Raw genomic sequence first — 26783 nt, forward strand, 5'->3', positions numbered from 1 at the left:
ATGACAATTATGACATATTGGGCTCCTTTTACTAAGCTGCGATAGTGGTTTTAGTGCGTGCTTAGCGCACACAGAATTGCCGCATTGAGCTGGCGTTAGTTCTAGCCACATAGCGTGGGTGTAGCGCATGCTAAAATTCTGCGCACGCTAAAAACGCTATCGCAGCTTAGTTAAAGGAGCCCATTATGTTGTACTAAACTTAAAAAATCTCTGGATATCAATTCTTAATATTTAATCTAGAGAATAAAACAGATATGTTACCTAGAAATCTGAAATGTCCCCTTCACATCTGGATTAAAATCAATTGTGAAGTTGTGTAGTCTCAATGTCCTTTGAATTAAAGGCAGAACAATAATGACTTTCATGCTATGTCATAATAAATTTATTCAGATCCTTCTAAGCCACAAAAATAGAATAGATTTTTTAAAAGAGATAAAGTGCCAAGAATATGTGAAATATTAAAGAAAATTATGTGATTTTTGCTTCCCTCCATAAAGTTCTCATGTAGTGAACAATAATCTGTGGGTTTTGTTCTTACTAATATAAAATGCTTAATTGAAAAAAATGTGTCACCAATTGTGACTTTTTAAAAAATGAATAAGAATAATGCCAATTGTGGATAGACACATACCCTCCCTTTTACAAAACCGTGCAAGAGTATTTTAGCGCCGGCCAGCGTGCTGAATGCTTTGCGCTGCTCCGAAGCTCATGGGAACTGTGAGTGTCGGACAGCGCAGAGCATTCAGCACGCCAGCCGGCACTAAAAAAATCTTGTGCGGTTTTGTAAAAGGGAGGGGGTTAAAAAAGCCAATCTGTTAGCAGCTTCTTTGTTGTCGGCAGTATCGAACTGAAACACTTCCTTCGAAGCAACCCCCAACCTAGTGTGCTAAAGCCCTTCAGTTTCTTCCCTCCCTTATACATTTTATTTTTTTATTGTATTTAAGCTCTTACCATTTCCCATTTTCCCTTTTTATTCCAGCAAGTCTATATGTTCTGTCCTCCCCCCACACACTTTTTATTTTGAAATTGTGGGGAGAGTGTGGCGCAGTGGTTAAAAGCTACAGCCTCAGCACCCTGAGGTTGTGGGTTCAAACCCATGCTGCTCCTTGTGGCTCTGGGCAAATCACTTAATCCCCCCATTGCCCCAGGTATATTAGATAGATTGTGAGCCCACCGGGACAGACAGGAAAACATGCTTGAGTACCTGAATAAACTCATGTAAACCGTTCTGAGCTCCCCTGAGAGAACGGTATAGAAAATTGAATAAATAAATAAAAAATAAAATAAAATATTTTAACAATATTCTGATAACTGATAAACTGTTTAGGTATGTTTTTGATAAATTGTATATCAAAGATTAAATAAACTTGTAAACTTGTCCATGACATTTCTTGTTTAATTGAAAAACGTGAACTTCCAAAGCTATTTTTGTATGTCTAAATTTTTTTGTTTGGATATGATTATTTTAGACCCCTGACACAATCTTCTTGCCAAAACATGGGCCATGTTGGATCTCTTCAATAAAAGTCATCTTGGCTCCTATTCCTCAGACCAATTGTGCTTTTTGTTAGCATTTCATACGGCAAATGGTTGTTATAAAATTGCATGGAGGTATATATGTGTAAAAGTAGGTACATGTTAAGTACACCTACTTTATTACATGACTTGCTCATAGATATCCCCAATACATAGGAGTATATTTTATGAAAAGCACAAATTTACATCTCTTTCAAAACAGGTGTAAATTTGGATTAGAGCATTTTTGCACTGCTGGGACTGAGTCTGGATTTCCACTTTATGAAGACAACTGGGCTCCTATGTTGTATTTTTAAATAGATGCCTTTTCCCAACTTTGACATAAGAACCCAATTTTAAGATTAGTTATAACATCTATATGTCTGTCTGTCTGTTGCATGAAATCCCTCGTAATTCATACTTTTAGTCAGGTTGAAGTTCTATTCTGTTTATGAAATATGAACTATTAACTATTCTTTTTTATTTTGAAGCTGTCTCTTGTCACAGTGTATCTCCTCCAAATAATGGAGCTATTGAGGGATCAAATTTTACTTTTGGGAAAAAGGTGACATACAGGTAAGATAACTGAATTATTGACTCCCTAAATCCCTATCCAGTAATATTCTTGTATAAGTTTTGGATTTTTTTTTACTACAGAATGGCCATGATTCTATAAAGTCTGCTTAAAGTTAGGTGCCAATATCGGTGCCTAACTTAATTGATTGATAGACTTAATTGGTGTTCAATACCTTACTGTTGGCTTTAATTGGACTTAATTGAAAGGCATCTAACTTGAAAAATGTGATTCTATAAAAAGTGGGTGCCTAGCCTAAAGCGCCTACACTATATGTGGGCATGGTTAGGGGCAAATCATGGGTATGTTTTTGAGTTAGGCATTTCTTTGTGAATTAGGTGCCATATCAGCTCCTAACTTTGGGTGAAGAAAACCCTGCAATAAATTGAAGACATCTAAACGTTAGGATACCGAGTGTCACCTAAATATGCCTTAGGCACCTGGGCCAACCAGAGTCTTAAGCTTCCTTCCCAGTGCATTCTGGGATGCACTGGGAGTGGCCTATGACTTTGATTGACCAGATAACAAAGGCCACTCCTATGGGAGAGGCCTTACGCATCTGGGCCAATCAGAGCCTTAGGCCCCTCCCCAGTGTATCCCAGAATGCACCGGGAAGGGGAAGGCCCACCATTTTGGAAGAGGTGGGCCTGCCGTCAGGAGGGAGTGGGCAACCCTCTTGCCAGCCATCTCCTAAAGGTATGGGGGGTGTTCGGGAGGTGTCGGGGGAGGATGTTAAGGTGTGAGGGAGTGTCGGGTGAGTGTTGGGGAATGTCAGGGGTTTGGGGAATTGACGGGGCTGGCATCAGGAGGGAGCAGGCATCTTTCCTGCCGCGGGAAGTGTCGGATAGGGGTTTGGGGTGGTGACAGGAGGAATTAGGCATCCCTCCTGCCAGTCAACTTTACCGGGGGGGGAGGGGTTTGGGGTTCCCTGCCGCAGCTGATCGTGGCAGGGGGATTATCTTGCAATCAGCTGATGGGAAGGTATCAGTAACAATTCTCTAACCAATGCCTGTGACATGGGTGCAGGTTAGAAAATTGGTCTGGTTAGGTAGGGTTGGGCATCTGTCCCTTAGGGCAGATGTGATTCTGTATAGGACACCAGTGTGCAATTCTCAGCCATTTCTTAGGCGGCTGCAGAAACCTGCGTCCTATACAGAATTTCCCCCTTTATACAGTGTGGAAGCATCTAAAAGGGAAGTTATAAATGTGGGTTACAATTAAGATGTGTTTTTACTACTATTTCTGGCTATTTTATCACAGGTACCATTTTATGCAATTGTACCTAGTTACTAATAACCCAGGTTAACTGTAAAATAACCCACCTCAACAGTAACCCATGTTAATAACTTCCCCCTTAAATGCTAATCTCTGGAAATGTCAGTTTAATAAAATGTAAGGATGGTCGCACCCCCACAATGTTAGGTGGTAGGGGTTAAGTGAAATGCGCACTGACCAACGCCAGGTCCCAGGTTCAGTTCCCTCACCGATGACTCACCAGGAAGTAGAATCAGAGGCACAGCCAGAGGTTTTTGCATAAAGAATATATTATAGAAATAGTCTTACAGAAAAGCAATATTTATAATCATTACAATTAAGTAGAGAGTATTACACTTAAATAGAGAGCCCAGCAGTTCCCCTGCCTTACAGAGTCCAGAAGGAATTGAGTGTGAAGTTTCAGGGAAAGGCAGAGAGAGAGAGAGGGGGATGGGATGATGTTTCGTATTCCATAGATAAAGAGAAGGATAGACAGAGAGATAGAGAGAGCTCAAGAGAGAACCAGAGTGCCAAGCCAAGAGCCAAGAGATAGCTAGATAGAAAGAGAGAGAGAGGGCCAAGACCCCTCTCCTGATAGCTTGATAGGAAAAGAGACAAACCTATTGATAGAGCCGAGAGCAGGCTTTTATACCTTGGAATCTTATTCTGAATAGAGAAAATATTGTATCTCCCAGTATCTTTCTGTTTAGAACTTGCAAACCGTTTGAGACAATGGTTAATTTAATTGACAAAGGAGGGTGTAATACCTGCAAGCATGGTGATGGGATTAGGTCTCTGGCTTCTTTGTTTCTTGATCTGTGCACTTGGACCTAAGCACCCTCTTAATCAGACATTAACACCTTTTAGCTAGTCATGATTCAATCAGGGAAACTTAAAACCATATCAGGGAAACTTAACACAGTCTCCCTGCACTAAGGGTCTATCTGCCTTCCCATGCCAGAGCCAGATTGATATAATCTCCCATAGGCTTCTAGGCTGACATGCATGTCTAAAAGCCAAATAGCACTTCTTAAGTAAATACCATATCAATAAAATATCTATAGATTTAAACAAATTATAGGTTTAAAACATGTATTAGTAAAAAATGTACAGTGGCTAAAACAGACCTCAATCCAGAAATAATGGGGTGTTGTGGCAGATCAATAAAGGACTTCTGAAACTTCAGCAGGACATACAAAGTACTTCTGGTAAATCCTAATTCCTTAAATATTAAAATAAATTAAAACCGTGGAGGGGCAAAATAAAAAAAAACGTCTAAGTCCCCTTTTGGCCTAAGTCCCTAAACGTTCAACCCAGAAGCAGGGAAAGTGTCCATAACCAAAACATACGTCCATGTTTTGATTATGGCCTTCCTCTGCCTAAACGCCCAATCTCCACTACATCTAAAAGTACCCCCACAGCACGTTTACACTTTTTAACCATAATGAAACAAAAACACGCCTAAGCCAAAAACGTCCAACAGAAGGGCTTTTAGGCGAAGGAGGAGCCAGTCCTTCACCTAAAAGCTGGATTCTGTAACCGGTGTCTGTCAAAAACAACACCGGTTACAGAATCCTCCCCCCCCACCTAACAACGATCCAGACAGGAGGGAGCCCAAGCCCTCCTGCCATGTCAAACTGCGACACACCCCCTCCCGACGATATCGGGGCAAGAGGGAGCTCAAGCCCTCTTGCTCCCCCCCCGACTCCCCGACACGATTGGGGCAAGAGGGAGCCCAAGTCCTCTTGCCCTGCCGACTCCCCGACAATATCGGACCAGGAGGGAGCCCAAGCCCTTCTGGCCCTGGCGACCCCCAACCCCCCCGCTAGTTGTTCGGGCCAGGAGGGAGCCCAAACCCTCCTGGCCACGGCAACCCCCTACCCCCACCCCGCACTACATTACGGGCAGGAGGGATCCCAGGCCCTCCTGCCCTCGACGCAAACCCCCCTCCCCCCAACGACCCGCCCCCCCCCAAGAACCTCCGACCGCCCCCCCAGCCGACCCGTGACCCCCCTGGCCGACCCCCACAACACCCCCACCCCCCTTCCCCGTACCTTTGGTTTAGTTGGCCGGACAGACGGGAGCCAAACCCGCCTATCTGGCAGGCAGCCAATGACAGAATGAGGCCAGATTGGCCCATCCGTCCCAAAGCCCCGCCTACTGGTGGGGCCTAAGGCGCCTGGGCCAATCAGAATAGGCCCGGGAGCCTAGGCCCCTCCTGGGAGCAGGGCCTGAGGCACATGGACCCAACCCGACCATGTGCCCAATCATATCTCCCCTCATCCATCTCTTTTCCAAGCTGAAGAGCCCTAACCATTTTAGTCTTTCATCATACGAGAGGAGTTCCAAACACTTTACCATCTTGGTCGCTCTTCTTTGAACATTTTCTAGTGCCACTATGGGCTCCTTTTACTAAGCTGCGATAGCGGTTTTAGAATGCGCTAAAATTCTGCGCTCGCTAAAAAACGCTATCGCAGCTTAGTAAAAGGAGCCCTATATCTTTCTTGAGATAAGGAGACCAGAATTGAACGCAATACTCCAAATGAGGTTGCACCATGAAGCGAAACAGGGGCATTATAACATTCTTAGTCTTGTTAACCATCCCTTTTTTAATAATTCCCAGAGAGGATATATATTTTGAGAACAGCATTTGGGATTATGTCATGCTTGTGGCAATATAAGTTCTATAAATTATGTGTGGAAAGTTGTTAAGAAGTTTATGTAGATGTTTTCCATCTAAACTATGTACGTGGAGGGGCATAATAAAAAAAATATGTCTAAGTCCATTTTGGGCCTAAGTTGCTTGTCATCCAAAGCCAGGAGCATTTAAAGTCCATTCTCAAAAATGTGTCCCGATTTTTTTTTTTTTTTTTTTGAGAATCGTCTACTTGCACGTCCAGCCCTTTGATTGTTCAGACCGCTAAGTCGTGTATCTTTATACCCCATTCTCATCCCAAAAATTGTCCAGGTCAAAAACGCCTAGAATAAGACTAAGTCTAGGTCGGCCCACGTCCTACCCAAATCCCACCCTCACCACTCCTCCTAAAACACCCCTTTCAGCTCTGAGCGTACAGCAGCACTGAAAAGGCCTAAGCTGTTTTTAGATACATCTAAAACCCGTTTCGATTATCGCCACTTGAAGTCTTTTAGATTGTCCAAGTACCGATTTAGGCAGGATTTTAGACTTTTTTTTTATTATGAGCCCCTTAGGGCCTGATTCTAGTACTGGTGCCTACATCAGCCGGTGCCTCCAAAAAACGGTGCCGGCCGCATGTCAATCACACGTAGGTGCCAATAGGAGAATTACAGCTTACATCTAATAAAGGCACCTGTAATGTAGGCCAGCGATTTGCAGGCCTACGTTTGATGAGAATTGTGTCTACAGAGGTGCCTAATGGCGCCTAATGTCATTTCTGGCATAAACCATGCGTACTTTGACTTTAGGCACTGTTAGACACCTCTGTAGATGCGATTACGGTATCCTTTTTTTTGTAGGCACCTGTGGGCACCTACATTTTTTTTAAATGGCCTTTTAATTGGTTTTAAACAACATGGTCAATTATCGCATTTGGGATTATGTCATGCTTCTTTTAATTTTACTCTTTATTTCTTCTTAATCTCATTTTATTGTACACCGTTTAGACACTTGTTTGATAGACGGTATATCAAAAATAAAGAAACTTGATCGCACTGATTAACTCCAATTAAAACAAGTTAGGCAGCAGTATGGCACCTACCACCGCCTAAATTACTGCGCTGTTACTAGAATCTTGCCCTTAAAATGTATTTATTATTAGATTTTTTTTATATACTGCCTTACAAGCCTAAAAGCTATCAAAGCAGTGTACAGTCAAATACAGTAGTTATCTTTCTGTTCCTGGAGGGCTCACAATTTGAGTTTGTACCTGAGGCAATGGATGGTTGTGACTTGCCTAAGGTCTTGTAAATAAATCATATTAATAGTACACTAGTGTTCTGCTCATTCATGGTAAAGGTGTTAGGGTTAAGTTCTTGCCCCAGAGAGCTAACCCAGAAGGAAACACTAGCTTATAACTTACATCTCTGGTCAAGCTTATTTAAACATTTTAGTTAATATTCCTAATGAACATGCAAGAAATAGTTTGTATGCAATTTCATGCTTGTTCATTAAGGATATCCTAAAAACCCAACCCATTTATAGCTCTTAAGGACCATCAGTGAATACCACTGCTTTACATAGTGGAAGTTCCACTTGGAAGGCTGCAACCATATCAAGATTGAACTCAAGAAGAACTTCTCTAATCTTATCTCCCCCATAGAACTCCTCCAAAAAGCACCTGAAGTTTAATATCAACCCACATTCTACTAACTGCACTAGCTACAAGGGAGCACTGGAAATATTCTAGCACACTAGGGGAAAGTTTTACCTTGAATTCTGTCTTCATTTCTTCTAGATGCAATGAAGGATACCAGCTGACTGGTAATACAGAGGCATTATGTCTTGCTAGTGGCATCTGGAGTCAGGCTCCTCCTTCCTGTGAATTAGTAGAGTGTCCTGCTCCTGAGGGCTTATCTAATGGAAATTACACAATGACTGGAACAACATACCTGTCTACGATATCATATACATGTAATGACGGATACAGGTAATATGAAATTTCTATAAAATGTGAAGAATGTATTAAAAAGAGCAGATGAGCCATTTCCTGTTCCTTTGAGGGGCATGGCTCGCTGCTATCTTTGTTAGTGGCACAGTCCCCATCTACTTCATGGGGCGAATCTGGATCAGCCACAGTGGACAGTTCTTCCCAGGGATGCCAGTTTTCTCGGTTGGGGAGCTCAGTGTCTAGGTCACTCAGCTCAGGGCACCTGGTCCATGCAGGAGGCACCCTAGTCAATCAATGTTCTGGGGACCAGAGCCATCCAGCTGGCACTGTTGGTCTTCCAATCCTTCTTGACGGGCAAGTCAGTCAAGGTCCTTTCAGACAATGCCACAGCGTTGGCCTATGTGAATCATCAGGGGGGACACCAAAAGCACTCTGGTGGTACAAGAGGCGGCTCTGCTCATAGTCAGCAGACTAAAGGAATATAGAGAGGGTCAGCTATTATATGCTATTCCAAAGTTTTGTCTCAGTTTCCATTTGCTGGTCATGATGAGATATATACCCATCAGTAAGCTGAAGCTGTACCGGTCTGGAAGGTTTAAAAGAAATAAAATTAGCAGGTAAGAACCTAATTTCTCCTTTTGTTTCCATAAAATCTGCTTCTTCACTCTCAGGTTCCCCGACCCTTACCTGTAGGTTAATAGGTTTCATGGAGCTTGCTTCTAATTCCCCCTCAGAGAAATATTCTTCTTGCTCATAAGGTTTAACTTTGAGAGCTAAATACCTGTCTTCTTTAGCACTCTCCAGACCAGTAGAGGTTAACTTTACGAATGGGTATATATCTAATCATGACCAGCAGGTGGAGACTGAAAACAAAACTTTGGGACAGTATATACTATCCTCCCTTCTCTATTTCCCTCAGTCTTCTTTCAGTCTCCAGCAGGTGTTGAGTGATCTGTACCCATCTCTCTTGGTAGGGCTGTTGGAATTTGTTTAGGGGTTTATTGTCCCTGTTTTTGGCCGGACGGAGCTTGGTCGGGCCCTGTTTGGGGGTCCGTCCGACCTCGGGGGTGTCAAACCCGGCGGGTCACGAGCGGGGTCCCTCCCCCCACTTCCTCCACCTCCCCACATTTTTTTAGAGGAGCCTCAGCAGTAAGCCTTGCCCCCTAAGTCAAGCAAGGCATATTGCTTCGAGAGCCTGTGGAGTCTGTTCTGTAAAAAAAAAAAAAAATAAAAAATAAAAAATAAAAAATCCTGAGGTAGTGCTGGTCTGAAGGGTTGTTTCCCTTTAAGAAAACTGTATTTTACTGTATTTTTTCATGTAACCAGCACTTTTTTATAGCTAGGTCGCGTCTGGAGCAATTGTGCCCTTCTCCGGGGGAGTAGGCCACAATTTTAGTCCAGCCGCGAGGCACTCGCGGCCGGCCTGAACTCGGCGGTTTGGGTCGGTGAGGTGGTGGAGCTCCGTCGGCAGCGGCTGCAGGCGCCCAGAGCTCCCCGCCGATGGTGCCTCGCGAGTCGGCTTGGAGCAGTGGGGAAGCCCGGTCTTCCACAACCGCCCACGGAGGGATTCCCCGAAGGATTCCCTCTCAGCTGATTTTTTGACAGCTGATGCCGACTTGCCTGTCTTAGCGGCTGGGACTGTTCAGTCTTCTCAGCCGCTACAGGCCATGGAGGGAGCATTTTTGGCGGGAACTTCGCCATTTTCTTTGTCTGGCCCCTCCATTTTGTCTGCAACCTCAGGTGACCTTCCCCCTGTATGGCGAACACAGGGGCAGGTTTCAGCATGGACCCCTGCTGGGGCAGGGAGTCCCTGGGGACCCCCAGGGGTTTTTTGCCCCCAATTTATTTTCTTTCTTTGTGCGGACTTTTGGGGGTCCCACGTGCGCCTGGGGGGTTTCGGGGGGGGTTTCCCTCCGCGCCCCCTATGGCTTTGCCTCCCTCTTTTCGTTTGGCGTCCCCTCTTCCTCCTCCCTCATCCAAGCGCCCGCGGGGGGGCTTGGATTGCGAATTGGTGGGCGGAGGAGCGTGTTGGCCTGGTTGAGGACCTGGCTGCTTTGGCGGGCTTCCAGGATCCTCTAGAGGGGACGCCTGTTGGCAGCGGGGCGGCGGGTTTCCCGTCTTCCAGAGCAGATGCGTCCGTGGTGCGCTTTTTTATTCAGAGGGATGAGCTTTTAGACCTGTGTAGCAGGTCTCCTTGGTGCTGCATTTTTGCAGTGGCGCCGCCGGAGGCCCCGCGTATGGGGGCCCCTCTGCTTCAGGGGGTCTGTCCTGGTTCCCGCTCTTTTCCTGTGCGTCAGGATTTGCGGGATTTTGTGTTGGCGCAGTGGCCTATGGGCGCAGTTTCGTTTGGTGTGCGCCTTGGCTCTTGGGTATCCCGTCCCGGAGGGAGGTAGGGCTACCTTAATTTCGCCAATGGGGAACGCGGTGGTCTCGGCACTTCCTAAGCGGCATACCGTGCCTGTTATGGACGGTTCTGCTCTTAGGGTCTCGGAGGCGCGTGCGTTAGAGACTCTTCTTAAGTATGATTTTGATGTCTCTGCCTTTGGGGTCCAGGCGGCTGTTTGTGGGGAGCTAGTCGCTCGCGCCGTGTTTCGGTGGGCTGAGCGTGTCCTGGATCGGGAGTCTGCTGACTGGTCTCTAGTGGATCAGGAGGTAGCGAAGATTGCGATGGCTGCCTCGTTCCTCTCAGATGCTCTTTATGACTTGGTGCGGATTTCGGCTAAGTCTATGGCATGGCCGCGCGGCGTATTTTGTGGCTGCGCGCTTGGGCGGCGGATTCTGCGTCCAAAGCTAAGTTTACTAAAGTTCCCTTTAGGGGGTCTTTTTGTTTGGAGAGGAATTAGATGAGTTGATTCAGACTCTGACGGACTCGAAGGTGCCCCGTCTGCCTGAGGACCGTGCCCGCCCTGCGTCTAGGTGTGGGGCTGCCCGGGGGCGTTTGCGGGAATTTCGCAAGTATCGCCCGGGGCGTGGGGCTGCTTCTTTCCCGGCTCAGGGTTTTTCCCGGGGTCGGTTCTTCCAGCGCATGCAGCCCTTTCGGGGGGCCCGTCGGGGGGCAGGGAATCCCTCCGCCGGTTCCCCCGCTTCCCGTCCTGCGCAATGACTCCTTGCCGGCGCCCCCTTTGGTTCCGGTGGGGGCCCGGCTGCGCAAATTTTTCCCCAAATGGGCCGAGATCGCGTCCGATCAGTGGGTCCTTGAGGTGGTGCGGGACGGTTACGCTCTGGAGTTTACCCGCTCTCTGCCGGACCTTTTCCTCGCTTCTCCATGTCAGACTCCATGGAAGACGCAGGCTTTTCGTCAGACCCTTCAGCGTTTGCTAGATCTCGAGGCAGTGGTGCCGGTGTCCCCTACGGAGTGGGGCACCGGCAGGTACTCCATTTACTTTGTGGTGGCCATAAAGGAGGGGACCTTTCGGCCCATCCTGGATTTGAAAGGGGTCAACAGAGCTCTCAAGATTCCGTCTTTCCGCATGGAAACGCTGCGGTCGGTCATTCTGGCGGTTCAGCCGGGGGAGTTTCTTACGTCTCTCGATCTGACGGAGGCCTACTTGCAGGTTCCAATTCGGGCCTCTCATCAGCACTTCCTTCGCTTTGCGATCTTGGGGCGGCACTTTCAGTTCGGTGCGCTTCCCTTTGGTCTGGCCACGGCTCCTCGGACGTTCACCACGGTAATGGTGGTCGTCGCGGCAGCCTTGCGGTCGGTGGGCATCCTGGTTCACCCCTACCTGGACGACTGGTTGATTCGGGCAAAGTCGTTGCAGGAGAGCTCCCGGGTTACGGCTCGGGTGGTGGAGTTTCTCCGGTCGCTGGGCTGGGTGGTCAACCTTTCCAAGAGTCGGTTGGTCCCGGCTCAGCGTCTGGAGTGCCTTGGGGTTATGTTCGACATCTCCTTGGGGAAGGTCTTCCTTCCAAAGGCCCGGGTGAGCAAATTGCAATCTCAGATTCGCCTGCTTTTGGCGTCCCGGGGTCCTCGGGCGCGAGATTTCCTCCAAGTCCTGGGGTCAATGGCGGCGTCCCTGGACGTGGTGAGGTGGGCGCGGGCCCACATGCGTCCTCTTCAGTATGCTCTGCTCCGGAGGTGGTCTCCCCGGAGGCAAGATTTGGATGTTCCGGTTCCCCTGCGAGGCTTGGCGCGCTGCAGTCTGCGCTGGTGGCTCCGGACCCCTCACCTGGTTCAGGGGGTGGGTCTGGATCTCCCGCAGTGGACGGTGCTCCTTACGGATGCGAGTCTCCTCGGTTGGGGGGCTCAGTTTATGGGCCACTCAGCTCGGGGCACCTGGTCCGCGGAGGAGGCCTCCTGGTCGATCAACGAGTTGGAGACCAGAGCGGTCAGGCTGGCGCTGTTAGCTTTCCACTCCCTTTTGCTGGGCAAGTCGGTCAGAGTCCTGTCGGACAATGCCACGGCGGTGGCTTATGTCAATCGTCAGGGGGGCACCAAGAGCACTCCTGTGGCGCAGGAGGCGGCTCGGCTCATGGTTTGGGCGGAGTCCCATCTTCTGGACCTCTCGGCTTCTCATATAGCCGGGGTAGAAAATGTTCAGGCAGACTTCCTCAGTCGTCACTTCCTGGATCCAGGAGAGTGGTTTCTCGGCGCCGGAGCGTTTCGGTTGATAGTGCAAGATTGGGGGCAGCCCCTGATGGACCTGATGGCCACGAGTGGCAACGCCAAAGTGCCCCGCTTCTTCAGTCGTCGCAGGGAAGGGCTGGCCGAGGGTCTGGATGCTCTGGTCCAGCCGTGGCCAACGGAGGGGCTGTTGTATGTGTTCCCTCCTTAGCCGCTGGTGGGCAGAGTGCTTCTTCGCATTGTTCACCATCCGGGTTTGGTGGTGCTGGTGGCTCCGGATTGGCCTCGACGTCCGTGGTATGCGGATCTGGTGAGGCACCTGGTGGCGGTTCCTCTTCCTCTGCCTCTCTCGGACGACCTTCTGATGCAGGGTCCCATTCCCTTGTTCGACCCGTCTCTCTTCTGTCTTACGGCGTGGCTCTTGAAAGGGGTCGCCTTAGCAAGAAGGGATATTCAGACAAGGTGATCGCTACACTGTTGGGGTCCCGGAGGCTTTCTACCTCTCGGGCTTATGTGCGGGTTTGGCGTCTCTTTGAGGAATGGTGTCGGGCGCGGGGAGTGACCTCTTTTCGCGCTTCTCTGCCTAACATTCTAGAGTTCTTGCAGGATGGCCTGGATAGAGGCCTGGCTTGGTCTTCTCTCCGGGTTCATCTTGCGGCCCTGTCGACCTTTCGAGGGTTGGTGTCAGGTCAGCGTTTATCGGCTCTTCCTGATGTGATTCGGTTTCTGCGGGCGGCCAAGTTGCTTAGGCCTCCCCTACGGCCCTCGGTTCCCTCTTGGGATCTTAATCTGGTTCTCTCTGTTTTGGTGCGCCCGCCTTTCGAGCCCTTGGACGACTGTTCTTTGAAGGACCTTACTTTGAAGGCGGTCTTTTTGGTGGCCATTACTTCTGCTAGGAGTATTTCTGAGCTGCAGGCTTTCTCTTGTAGGGCTCCCTTCTTGGAGTTGTCTAGGGAGCGGGTCGTCTTGCGGCCTGTTCCTTCCTTTCTGCCGAAGGTTGTTTCTCCTTTTCATGTCAATCAATCGGTGGTTCTCCCGGTCTTGGGTGGTCGGGAGGGCTCTTCTGAGCAACGGCAGCTGCGCAAGTTGGATGTCGGTCGGGTCCTTCGCTCTGATGTGCAGCGGACCCAGGAATTCCGGAAGTCCGATCATCTCTTTGTCCTCCTGGCTGGTCCTCGTCGGGGAGCTGGCGCTTCTAAGGCTACTATTGCGCGCTGGATCAAGGAGACGATTGCTTCCGCTTATCTTCTGAAACAGCAGCCTGTTCCGGAGTTTCTCAAGGCTCATTCCACTCGGGGTCAGGCGGCTTCTTGGGCTGAGTCGTCGCTCGTGCCTCCGGTGGATATTTGTAAGGCTGCGGTTTGGTCCTCCTTGTATTCTTTTGTTAGACTTTATCGGGTAGATGTTCAGGCGCGTCGGGACGCGGTGTTCGGTGAGCGTGTTCTGGTATCGGCCCTTCGGGGGTCCCGCCCGTGAGAGGGACTGCTTTGGTACGTCCCATTCGTAAAGTTAACCTCTACTGGTCTGGAGAGTGCTAAAGAAGGAGAAATTAGGTTCTTACCTGCTAATTTACTTTCTTTTAGCTTCTCCAGACCAGTAGAGGTCCCCACCCTGTCTGTTGTTGTTGTTGTTGTTGGGGCTGTTTTCGCGGGCAGTTTTTGTTTTTTGCTGCGGGTTCTAGTATTTTTCTAGGGCCGGGGAGAATTAAAGAACAGCGGCTGTGGCTCGGCTGGCTTAGCTGGCGAGCTGTGGGGACATTTTCCTTCGGGTATTTCTCCTCTGCATTTTCCAACAGCATTTGGGTATGTTATTTGTTACTCCTGTTCGGAGTATTGTTTTCTTCCTGTTTTCCAGTTCTTGGTTCTGCTTGGCTATTCGGCAGACTGAGGGAAATAGAGAAGGGAGGATAGTATATACTGTCCCAAAGTTTTGTTTTCAGTCTCCACCTGCTGGTCATGATTAGATATATACCCATTCGTAAAGTTAACCTCTACTGGTCTGGAGAAGCTAAAAGAAAGTAAATTAGCAGGTAAGAACCTAATTTCTCCTTTCTGGTTGTTCGCTGCCTGCCCTTTTCTTCCAGGAAATTTGGAAAAAAAACCTTGCTTTGTGAGGAGTCCATTGGCCTGCCAAGAGAAGCTGCATGGTTTGGCTTGGAGAAGCTGCATTCCATGGCTGCTCCTCCCTTCCCTGCACAGCTGAAGGGTATTTGTTTACCTGCAGGGTTGAAGCTTCCTGCTAGTACCTCCCCTTTCATTGATCTTCTGTTTATCTGGCAGCCCTGCTGCTGAAACAGACTCAATCCTCCCCCTGGATATGGGAAAGGAATAATAGGGGAGAAAATTAGTTGTTTGAGCCCTCCCCACCTTGATTCCAGGTTGCTGTGTTTTCAAAGCCACTTCATTTTCCCCCAAGCTGCTTTAAAGTCCTTCTTCCCCCTTAAGCACAGGCTTGCTTTTAGCCTGCTCTGGTCTCAGGGCTGGATTTTTAGACGTGGCAGGTGCCTGCCTGTCACAAAATGTGTTTGCATGCATAAATAAAAGAAATGCAAACATTTCACATTGTGCTTAATGCGATGGCATATAATCTGTACACATGAGCAGAGTCTGGGCATGGCATAGATAGAATTCAGTTATGTGCATATTATAGAATACTGTTATTTAAGCACATATTTTACCAATCTAGATGAAAATATTTACACCAGCTCTATGCTTATATTATACACACGTAATTGTGCTGCTACACTAGTATTCTGTAAATAAAAGCTGCTGCTACTTTCCTATGTAGAATAGGTTTCAAATAGACACCTCTTTGAAGAAAATTTGATTTAAATGTGATTTAAAATCAGGAAAATTCACATCTTTATCTTTCTATATGATTCAGTTCAGTTATAACTCTATTACTGGGCTGAAATGATACAGTCATTAAACAAGACTGAAATCTTCATTTCTTGTATAGGACTGAAACTAGACCTGAGAATTGTAGAGTGAATATAATGGAAATGCTGTAATGAACAGGTTATAAATAAATACCTCTTGGTTTTCCACTGAAAATATAGTTTACTAATTCCTCTGTTTCTCTTAGCGTACAGGGTCCCTCCACACTGACTTGTGAAGCTTCAGCCAGATGGAGTGGTGGGGCCCCAGTTTGTGACCTTGTATTTTGTGGATCTCCTCCAGAAGTGAAAGATGCCGTTATCATTGGGAATAACTTTACCTTTGGAAACAGAGTCACCTACATGTGTAAGGAAAGGTAGGTACAAGCAAAACAGCTTACAAATAATGCCAAAAGAGGCTACATGCTGCACAGGTACAAATTCCATTAAACAAACTGCACAGTATAAGAAAAGTAAGAACATTCATAGCAATAATCAGGGATGTGACAAGTTTACATTACAACTCAGAGAAGATCATTTCTCATTAAATTTGGCCAATCGATCAGACTTTCTAGTTATATAAACTTCAAAACAATAGGTTAGACATTACATTACATTACATTAAAGATTTCTATTCCGCCATTACCTTGCAGCTCAAGGCAGATTACAAAAGATTTAGGGTGGATTACAAAAGATTTAAGGTTGGTCTGTTACGAGAAGGGAACAGTGGTCTGTTACAAGAAGAGATCAGTGGTCATGACTAGTGAAGAGGGCCGGTATTCTTAAGGAGTTAAGAAGAAGATAGAAGGAATGAGGTAATCGTGATGTTAAGACTTAATCAGGGATTTCTTGAAGAGTATGGTCTTTATTTCTTTTCTGAATAACCTGTAGTCTGTAGTTGTTATCAGCAGATTGGAGATTTGGTTATCCAGTTTCGCTGTTTGGGTGGCTAGGAGGCCGTCGTAAAGTTTTTTTCATTTAACTTCTTTGATTGGCGGGTGTGTGAATGGGGTGTGAGATTTTCTATGTCTGGTTGAGGTATTATGGATGAGTCCTTTGTTCAGGTAGGTTGGGCTGTCCCCGTTTATGGTTTTAAATAGCGTGCAGTAAAATTTGAATAGTATTCTTTCCTGGATTGGGAGCCAGTGTGAGCTCATGAAAGCTTCAGTAATGTGATCGCATTTTTTTAGGGAGTAGACGAGTCTTAGTGCTGTATTTTGGACTGTTTGCAGTTGTTTGATCATTGTTGCAGGGCAGGGGAGATAGAGGATGTTGCAATAATTCAGTATACCTAGGATAAGGGATTGAACTATGATCTGGAATTGTACTCTTTCGAAGAATTTGCGTATTTGTCTTAGGTTCCTCATTACGGCGAAAGATTTCTGAATTGTTTTGTTTATTTGTGATTGCATGGTGCAACATCTGTCTATTGTCACTCCTAGTAGTTTCAGGGTGTTTTGAATGGGTAATTGATCGAGGTGATTTCTATGTTGGTAATAGTTGGGGTTTTGTTATTTTCGAGGAGGATGAATTTTGTTTTGTCTGGGTTGAGTTTCAGTTTGTGGTCTTCCATCCAGTTCGCTACTGTTTCCAAAGTTCGGTGTAGAGTGTCTGTTATGGTGGTCTTTGGTTGATCAAAAGGTATGAGGATGGTGAAATCATCTTCATAACTGTAGGAGGTTATGCCCAGTTTTTCCATGTACGTTCCAAGGGAGGCAGTATATAGGTTGAATAGAGTAGGAGATAGAGGGGATCCTTGTGGTACTCCACAGGGGTTGGACCAAGGTTCAGATTTTTCTTTATCTGATTTAACTCTGTATGTTCTGGATTTTAGGAAATCCTCAAACCATGAGAGTACATTGTCTGAGATACCTATTGAATCTAAAATTTGCAATAGTATGTTATGGTCTACCAGGTCAAATGCTGCGGTTAGATCCAGTTGTATGAGAAGCATTCCTTTTCCAGTGCTAAGGTGTTGTCTAACTGTGTCCATAAGGGAACCTAGTAATGTCTCTGTGCTGAAGTTGGTTCTGAAGTCAGATTGTGTGGGGTGCAGTATGTTATGATTTTCTAGGTAGGTGGTGAGGAGTTTAGCTACTAGTCCTTCTATTAGTTTGACGTATAGAGGGATTGAGGTGATGGGTCTATGGTTGGAAGGTTGATCAGTTGGTCCTTTAGGGTCTTTAAGGATCGGGGTGATGATGATTTCACTGAGGTTAGTTGGGAAAAGGCCATCTGTGAGCATGTTTTATATCCATTGAAGGAGTAGAATACGGAATTTTGTACTAGACGTTGTTAGGAGATATGGTGAGCAGTGGTTGGGGTCACAGGATGATTGGCTGTATTTTTTGTAGAGTTTGTTGAATTCGAGCCATTGTATATTGGGGAATTGGGACCAAGATCTGTCTGCAGCTGTTGACTCTTTTTCAGTGGGGCATATTGTGAATTCAATTAGGTGAGGTGGAGTGCAGTTGAGGGTAGCTCTGGCATTTATGATTTTATTCTTGAAGTGTTCTGCTAAGAGGGTGGCTGAGGGAGGTGGGGAGATGTTAGTGGTCATGAGGGATTTAGTTGTTTTAATATTTGGAATAGTTTTTTGGTGTCTTGGGTTTCTTTCCCAATTTGGTTGGTGTAGTATATTTTCCTCTTATCCTTTAGTTGTATTTTATATTGTTTGTTAATTTTTTTCCAGGTGGTTTTCGTGTGTTCTAGGTTGTTTTTTCTCCATTTTCCTTCAAGTCTTCTACATTGCCTTTTGAGTAGTAGTAGATCATTGTCAAACCATTGGTCAGATAGTCTGCTGGTTCTAGTTTTGGTTTGTGATGGGACTAGCTCATCAAGGGTGTTGTCGCTCAAATTGCACCAATGTGAAATGAAGTCCTTGGAGTTGCATTCATTGGACAAGTCATTCATTGTCCAATGTTTATGGAAGGAGACCTGACCCAAGTCTTTCCAATTATCCAAAATAAGTTTTAACATAATAGATATCAAATGTTGTGCAGGAATTGAGTGAATCTGGACAAGCAACTTCAAAATAACAATTTTGTAAGGAGCCCTTACATCAGTGGTCTTCTCTGATTTTTAAGCTGGGGGCCACATGAGCTGAAATAGAGTCACCAAATTTGTTCGCATGTGAGGTCTTGCTGATCAATGTGTGTCAGTGACATCCAACCTTCCAGCCTGCCTTCAGTTTTTGGATTGGGTGTGTCCTCAAGGAGGTGGGCATTTCCAAATGCATTATCTTCATCTAATGAGAAATGCCTTATAATAATAATAACTTTATTCTTTTATATCGCCATAACCAAAAGTTCTAGGCGGTTTACACTAAAAAGAGCTGGACAATCAGCAAAATACAATAATACAGTAAAGAATACAAATATTTGTAAAATACAATTTCAATAATAAAGCTCTCTTTAAGTAATAAACTTATCGAACAAAGTGGTCTTAATTAATTTCCGAAAACAGCAATTGGATAACATAGCTTGCCTGGAGTACTGCGTCCAGCACTGGTCGCCGTACATGAAGAAGGATATGGTACTACTCAAAAGGGTCCAGAGAAGAGCAACTAAGATGGTTACGGGGCTGAAGGAGTTGCCGTACAGCGAAAGATTAGAGAAACTCGGCCTTTTCTCCCTCAAACAGAGGAGATTGAGAGGGGACATGATTGAAACATTCAAGATACTGAAGGGAATAGACTTGGTGGAAAAGGACAGGTTGTTCACTCTCTCCAAGGTAGGGAGAATGAGAGGGCACTCTCTAAAATTGAAAGGGGATAGATTCTGTACAAACGTGAGGAAGTTCTTCTTCACCCAGAGAGTGGTAGAAAACTGGAATGCTCTGTCATAGGGGAAAACACCCTCCAGGGATTCAAGACCAAGCTCGACAAGTTCCTGCTGAACCAGAATGTACGCAGGTAGGGCTAGTTTCATGGCGCTGGTCTTTGACCAGAAGGCCAATGCGTGAGCGGACTGCTGGGCACGATGGACCACTGGTCTGACCCAGCAGCGGCAATTCTTATGTTCTTATATACATTTACCTAATCAAGATTGTTGCCTACCGCTACCAGCTTGAAATACTAGGGTCCTATCTAAGAAGGTCTTATATCTACACCCATTAATTTTTGGGTAAGCAAATAAGTAGGAGTTTCTAGTTTCTCTTGATGGTCAATGCAATACAAAATGAGAGAAAAGGTAAGCTGGAGACAATCCCGATATCAGCTTAAAGCAGATACATGAAAATCTGAATAATACTCTTGCCTCCAAAGGCAGCCAATGAAGTAAACGATAATATGGTCATTCTTTTTTAAACCAAAAATCAATCGAACAGCTGAATTCTGAATTATCCTTAATTTCCTTAGAATTTTTTGGGGCGCTCCTAAATAGATAATGTTACAATATATAAGGCTCCTTCTCCCATCCTCTTCCTTTCTTTCTCTGATGATAACCATGAGCTTTTGATATCATTGCTATGTAAAACGGTTCTGACAAAAATTCTGATAATCCGTTATGAATCTGTGAATGTTAGTTATACAGCATGTTAAGGTTGGTCAAACTCACCTTAAAATATCAGTTTTCTCAAAAATAATAAAGGCGTTATTCCAGTAATAGCACGAGAACATTTAGAAACACTGGATTTCTTGGATTCTAATCAGAATTGCAATGTTTTTTATTCTGATCTCTAGATATACTTTAATTGGCCCTGAAACCCTGGACTGTTTGGCTTCTGGTAAATGGAATGGGAGCACACCACAGTGCCTGGCTGTTTCTTGTGATGAACCTCCAAGCGTGGAACATGCTTCCCCAGAAAGTGGCCATCGGTTGTTTGGGGATATAGCGATCTACTACTGCACTGATGGCTACAGCTTGGCTGACAATCACCAGATGCTTTGCAATGTTCAGGGGAAGTGGGTACCCCCTGAAGGCCAGGAAATGCCCTTATGCATTGCTGATTTCTGTGAAAAACCAAAAGCAGTTTCTTACAGTATCTTGGAGTCACTTGACAAAGCAAAATTTGCTGTGGGTACAGTTGTCAGCTTCAAGTGCATGGAAGGCTTTGTTTTAAATACTTCAGCTAAAATTGAGTGCACCCGAGGAGGTCAATGGAACCCTTCTCCTCTAACTATCAAGTGCATCCCAGTTCGCTGTGGAGAGCCACCAGTCATTAGAAATGGCTATGTGAGTGGCACCAATTACAGCTTTGATGCAGTGGTGGCTTACAGCTGTAATAAAGGGTATTATATTAAAGGAGAGAAGAAACGGACATGTGAAGCTACTGGAGAATGGAGTGGCCGCATGCCTACCTGCCACCCAGTGTCTTGTGGAGAACCGCCCCAAATAGAAAATGGATTCTTTGAGGTAAGTGCCCATCTGATAATACTAAAGTTATTTGTTTATAAAACTTTATAAACCGTGTTAATGCATGATCCAGTGCAATAGGTGAGTCATTCTGGACGAGCAGGTTATCTCCACATGGCCACAAGCCATCTGCAGAATGAATCTACTCTGGATTTTTTTCTGTGATCCTCTTACTTTACTGGGAGCTCTACTGCCACCTACAGTTTTTTTGTTCTGAATGCAAGCCTTTTTAGTTATTTTCTCAGTATTTTTCAATTAATTTTTGGCGGTCTTGTTGCTCGGAGCTTACCTATTTCTTGGTTAGCTCTGCCTGTGTGAAGAAGAAGCAGACTGAGATCTGCTGCTGACAGACAAATCCACTGTGGTACCTGTTAGCCAACCTGCACAAGTATTTTTTGGAGCTTAGGGCCATCCCCGCTTACCTCACCTACTGCTTAGCTAGGGTTTGAGCGCAGGCTGTAAGGCATCCATAGGAGGCTCAGTGGTGCCTCGCAGGCTGTCAGCTGTGTTTGTCGCCTCCCTCCTACTGGTAGTGCGTCCGCGGGGGTGGGGGTTCAGTTGGAGTCACATTGTAAAATCTGAGATCTGGGAGCTCCACCCTTCCCCTCCTCTACTTTGTGTTAGCTTCCAGTAGCTAATTCTAACACTCTTGGCATTTTAAATAAAAGTGTTAATAGTGGAACAGAAGAGCATGCCTCCATATCCATATTGGCAATGTTGAAAAGGGTATAAAAGTTTGGGAAGCAAGGCTATTTTCATCAAAGCTACTCTACCAAATAAGGAGAGTGGCAGATCACCCCACCACCTGCATAATTCCCTGATATGCGCCAGCTTATCTTCAGTGTTATTCTGATACACCAGCTTTCAATTAGCACTCGGAGAAATCCCCAGGGCATGATTAATTCCACACTGGATCCTCTGCCCCCCCCCTGCCCTCTGCCCACACCTCCATTTATTTATTTATCTGCTTATTTACTTCCCTATTTCCACTTTACTTCTTTTTTTCTCATTTTTTTAAAATGTCGGGATTTTTTTTTCTTCATATAAAATGTTGAACCGGGGGGTGTCCTTCTAATCTTGTTTTGGCCTGCTGCTGAACAGTCCTAGGTAGATTGATTCTTAACAAAGTAAGATTCAGAGAAGAACTCCAGATCCAACTTTACGGTGAAGAAAAACAATCCCTGCCTTCTGAGGTAAGACACCACCACTGCAATGTGGCTTGTTGTAGCCTCCCAATATAATACATGCTCCGGCTCCTAAGGTGCATACTCCCTGGCTTGCTCTCTGGCCTCTCCCCCATGACACCCACCCACCCAGGGCACATGCTTTTCCAGCTTGCCCCAGCCTTTCCTGTAGCAGGTCCTCTCTCTGCTATGCCTCCTTAATATGCAGTAAATAGAGGAAGAAAACAGCTATACACTGTCTACTGCCTGGCTTCCAACTCTGGTTTGATCGCACAGCAATGGGAAGTTCCTCAAGGTTCCAATCATCAGTTAATTCAATGAAGGAAGAGGATAGACAACCAGCTAGATACTCAGCTGTTCACTGCCTCTTCTTCCTACATGGTAGAGGAGGGGACAGAACAAGCTGGGAGTATATTCTGCCGGTGGGGAGATAAAGAAGGTATACAGAAAACCAGTATTTTTTCCTTGTCTACTTCCTCCCTGTGAAACATTCACATCTGCTGAATTGCCAAGGAAATTTATTTTGAAATTGTTTTATAAAGAAATTTTGCTCTTTGCATCACCATTGGTCATTATTCATAACAATTTATGCAGTTTACTTTAGAGTTAACCACTCTAGTTGTTGGGGCTCAAAACTTTAGGCCAGCCAGTGTTATGCAGATAGAGGAGATGGATCAAAGATATTTCAGGCAGCTCTCTATACTTATGCTAGTGGTGATACCAGCCAAAGAAATATAGTCCCCGAACTGCTTCCCACCTCACGCTGCTTCTTTACTGCAGAAGTTGGTGGCGTGCCTTGAACCACCACTGGAACTTCTCATGCATGATCAGTTTGTGAACTGAGCATGTACTAGAAGTTCTGGCAGTGGCTGGAAGCATGCAGCCGATTTTTGATTTAAAGAAGCAGTGCATGGAGGAGGGGAGTAGCTTAGAACCTGGCTGGAGGGGCTTCAGCAGGTCCTTTCGTAGCTATACCACTGGTTACCATTGTTTAATCCTAACTGGATAGCTGTCTTTGTTTAAATGAATAATTTACCTGTTGAAGTTTAGGGCCATATATATTCAGTGGTCCTACTTAAATAGTTAGCATGCTTGAAAAGCTACATAAAAATAAAAGGATACGTCATTGGTTTATGCTGAGACTGCCCTGCTGAATATCAGCCTTTTAGTTTGTACATATCTTTATTGATTATTTATTTTATTTCTTTATGATATATTTCTATTTACATGTTTTTATTTTACAGCTCAAAACTGGGACAGTATTTGAGAATGAAGTAACTTATCACTGCAAGCCTGGTTATAAATTAATTGGAAGTTCTGTTCGTGTCTGCCAAGCAAATCGCCAGTGGTACAGTGAATCTCCACCTTCATGTGTTCTCCTTAGCTGCGGGAAGCCTCCATCTATCCAGCATGGATACAGCAAAGGAGAAATCTTTGAAGTAGATTCAAAGATTGAATTTTTCTGTGATGAGGGTTATGAACTCATTGGAGATACCTCATGGACTTGCCAGAAAACTGGGATATGGAGCAAAATACAAACTCCTGCATGTATGCCCGCAAAATGCCCAGAACCACCATTGTTAGAAAATCAATTGGTTCTCCGAGAAACGACTGACATAGGCATCATATACTTTTCTTGTAGAGAAGGATATGTTTTGCATGGTTCCTTTGTACTGAAATGTTTGATATCCCAGCAATGGAATGATTCTTTCCCACTTTGCCGACTTGTGGTGTGTCAGATTCCTCCATACATTCCATTTGGGGATTCTTCCTTTTCATCTCTTCAGTTTGGTAGTATTGTGAAGTATTCTTGCGTGGATGGGTTTTTACTAAGGGGAAATTCCGAACTAGTGTGCCTTGCTGATGGTTCATGGTCTTCTCCTTTACCAGAATGTATTCCTGTTGAGTGTCCTCAACCTGAAGAAATCCAGAATGGCATTGTAGATGTTCAGGGTCTTACATATCTCAGTACAGCACTGTATACATGTAAGCCTGGTTTTGAATTAATAGGAAATTCAACTATATTCTGTGAAGAAGATGGCCACTGGCTGGGAGGAACACCAGTCTGTAAGCCAATTGAATGTCTTAAGTCTAAAGAAATTTCTAATGGCAAATTTTCTTACCTAAATCTTCATTATGGGCAAACTATAACATACACATGTGACAGAGGGTTCAGACTTAAAGGGAAGCATATACTGACTTGTTTAAAAACAGGAGAATGGGATGCAGATGTTCCATTCTGTGAGACTATAACTTGTGATCCCCCTCATCCCATAGAAAATGGTTTTGTGGAAGGTGCAGATTATAGCTATGGTGCAATGATCATCTACAGCTGCATGCCAGGATTTCAGTTGTCTGGTCTTGCCATGCAGACTTGTAAAGACTCAGGCTGGTCTGGCTCTTCTCCAGTGTGCCTGTCAATAGACTGTGGCTTGCCCCCACATATTGACTTTGGGCAGTATATGAAAATCAGAAATGATAAAAGTGACATTGAACAAATGGATACAAAGGAAGAAAGCTATAATGCACCAAACTTCCATCTTTCATCCTCCCTAGTATCAAGCAATAAAAAGGAAACAGATACACCACCCTTGAAGGATCTATATGTTGAACTATCAGACTTTTTATTTGGAACTCTTGTATTATACACTTGCTACACGGGATATGAAAAAATTGGCAATTCTGTGTTAGTGTGTCAGGAGGATGGAAGCTGGAATGGAAGTGCACCAGTTTGTGAGTCCATAGAATGTGATATCCCTACAACTCCAAATAATGGGTTTATAAATTTTACTGATAATGCTTTGAGCAGCACAGTGCAGTATGGATGTAATCCAGGTTATGAGCTGATTGGCTCAGATTCCAGCCTTTGTTTATCTAACAGACAGTGGACTAATAAAGTTCCATATTGTGAGATTATATCATGTGATATCCCTCATCAACTTGCAAATGGATTGGTAGAGGCTACAAATTACACATACTTGAGTGTGGTACACTATGAGTGCAACCCCGGTTATCATTTAAATGGATCCAGTAAGAGAACATGCCAAGATGATAAGAAATGGGATGGAAATGAACCTATCTGTGTTCCTATTTCATGTGGTCAGCCAACAGCTCCAAAAAATGGTCAAGTCAGTGGAGATGGATATACATTTCAAAAGCATGTTAATTATAGCTGTAATGAAGGGTTCCTTCTAGATGGGGATAGGACTGCAATCTGCCTAGCAAATGGAAGGTGGCGTGGAGTCACCCCAATATGTACACCTATTAAGTGTGTATTACCAGTCAATATCACTAATGGGGAAGTAATTGGATCAGGATATGATTTTGGAAAACAAGTTGAGTATCACTGTAATGAAGGCTATTTATTACATGGATTGCCTAAACTTACATGCCAAGCTGATGGCACCTGGGATGCAGAGGTTCCTTACTGTGAACCAGTCAACTGTGGACCTCCAGAAGACATCTCTCATGCTTTTTTGAATGGTTCTGACTTTAGCTTTGGTGAATACATACAATATGTGTGCTTTCCTGGTTATGAGCTACATGGAACCCCATTACATCAATGTCTATCTAGTGGTTTGTGGAGTGGAATTCCACCTTTGTGTCTACCATGCATATGCCCCATTCCAGTAATTCAAAATGGGATGTTTATTGGCAAAGACTTTAGATGTGGGGAAGTTGTAAAATTCCAGTGTGATGAAGGCTTTAAGCTGCTTGGACCTCCTGAAATAAAGTGTGAGGCTGCTGGCAAGTGGAATTCAGGTTTTCCTCACTGTGGGAGGATATCATGTGGCACTCCACCATCAATCCCAAATGCCTTTATCAATGGAAGCAGCTCTTTGGATGAGAATGCCATAGTATATAACTGTGTAACTGGTTATGTTATGCGAGGAAGTTCAGAGCTGGTTTGTACCAAGAATGGTACATGGAGTGAACCATATCCAGACTGTGAACTGGTTTCCTGTGGACCACCGTCTTCTGTCCTTAATGCAGTGGCATTTGGAGATTCACACACATATGGAAGCAAAGTTCAGTTCAGGTAAGACAACAATTATATACTATATGTATTCATTCAGGACACAACGCACAAAATTTCATAAGAATCGGCCAAATTCTGTGGAAGATACAACAAAAAACATGTCCAGCAATTCTCTCCCTCCCTATGACCAACAGTTCTCCTCTTTCTTCCTTTCCTATTTGCACCATTTCTGTTTCCCTCTCACTCACACATCCATGCCCAACAATTTTCCCTCTTTATTCGCTCCCCCACCTCAGCATCTCTTTCCTTCCCTCTATCCTATGTCCCAAGTTTGTGCCCCCTTCCTCCTGTGTCCCAAGTCCATGCCTCTTCCCTTCCATCTATGTCCAAACACACTCCCTCTCTTCTGTATCTCAAGTTCGTGTCCCCCTCTCTCCTTCCTTCCAGCCTTTGTCCCAGGTTCGTGCCCCTCCCAGGGCAGGATTAACCAATAGGCCAAGTAGGCACGTACCTAGGGCCCGAAATGGTCAGGGGGGCCCGATGAAGGAGGGCATCAGCATTGTTTTTTCCAAACGGCGATGGGCCCCTCCAGCATCAATCGGCAATGCACCCCCCCTCGATCGGCAACGTGGGCCCCACCCCAATCAGCAACGCAGCCCTCCCCCATCAATGGAATCCCCCATCGATGGAAAGTAAGACAAGCAACGCAGGTAAGAAAGGCAACAGGAACTGTAATTGTGCAAGCGGTGCTGCTTGCCCAAAGCTTCCCTCTGACGCAGCTTCCTGTTTCCACCTGGGCGCATGGTGGGGTGGGGCGGGCCAGTGTACTTGTGTGCCTAGGGGCTCTCGATTAATTAATTCTGCCTTGGCCCCTCCCATGGTCCAACACACTCCCTCC

At 45.3% G+C, this 26783-nt stretch overlaps 1 protein-coding gene across 2 annotated transcripts in view; it reads left to right on the plus strand.

The window, feature by feature from the left end:
- SVEP1 (sushi, von Willebrand factor type A, EGF and pentraxin domain containing 1) overlaps positions 1-26783 on the plus strand; it is a 430677-nt gene that overhangs the window by 315746 nt on the left and 88148 nt on the right. For both annotated transcript variants that reach the window (XM_033926500.1, XM_033926511.1), the window contains exons 34-38: positions 2007-2091; positions 7777-7968; positions 15578-15745; positions 20050-20722; positions 23151-25945. In XM_033926500.1, coding sequence (XP_033782391.1) covers positions 2007-2091; positions 7777-7968; positions 15578-15745; positions 20050-20722; positions 23151-25945 — 3913 coding nt within the window. The remainder of the gene's footprint in view (positions 1-2006; positions 2092-7776; positions 7969-15577; positions 15746-20049; positions 20723-23150; positions 25946-26783) is intronic.

The sequence above is a fragment of the Geotrypetes seraphini genome, chromosome 1 (genome assembly GCF_902459505.1).
Source record: "Geotrypetes seraphini chromosome 1, aGeoSer1.1, whole genome shotgun sequence".
NCBI lineage: Eukaryota > Metazoa > Chordata > Amphibia > Gymnophiona > Dermophiidae > Geotrypetes > Geotrypetes seraphini.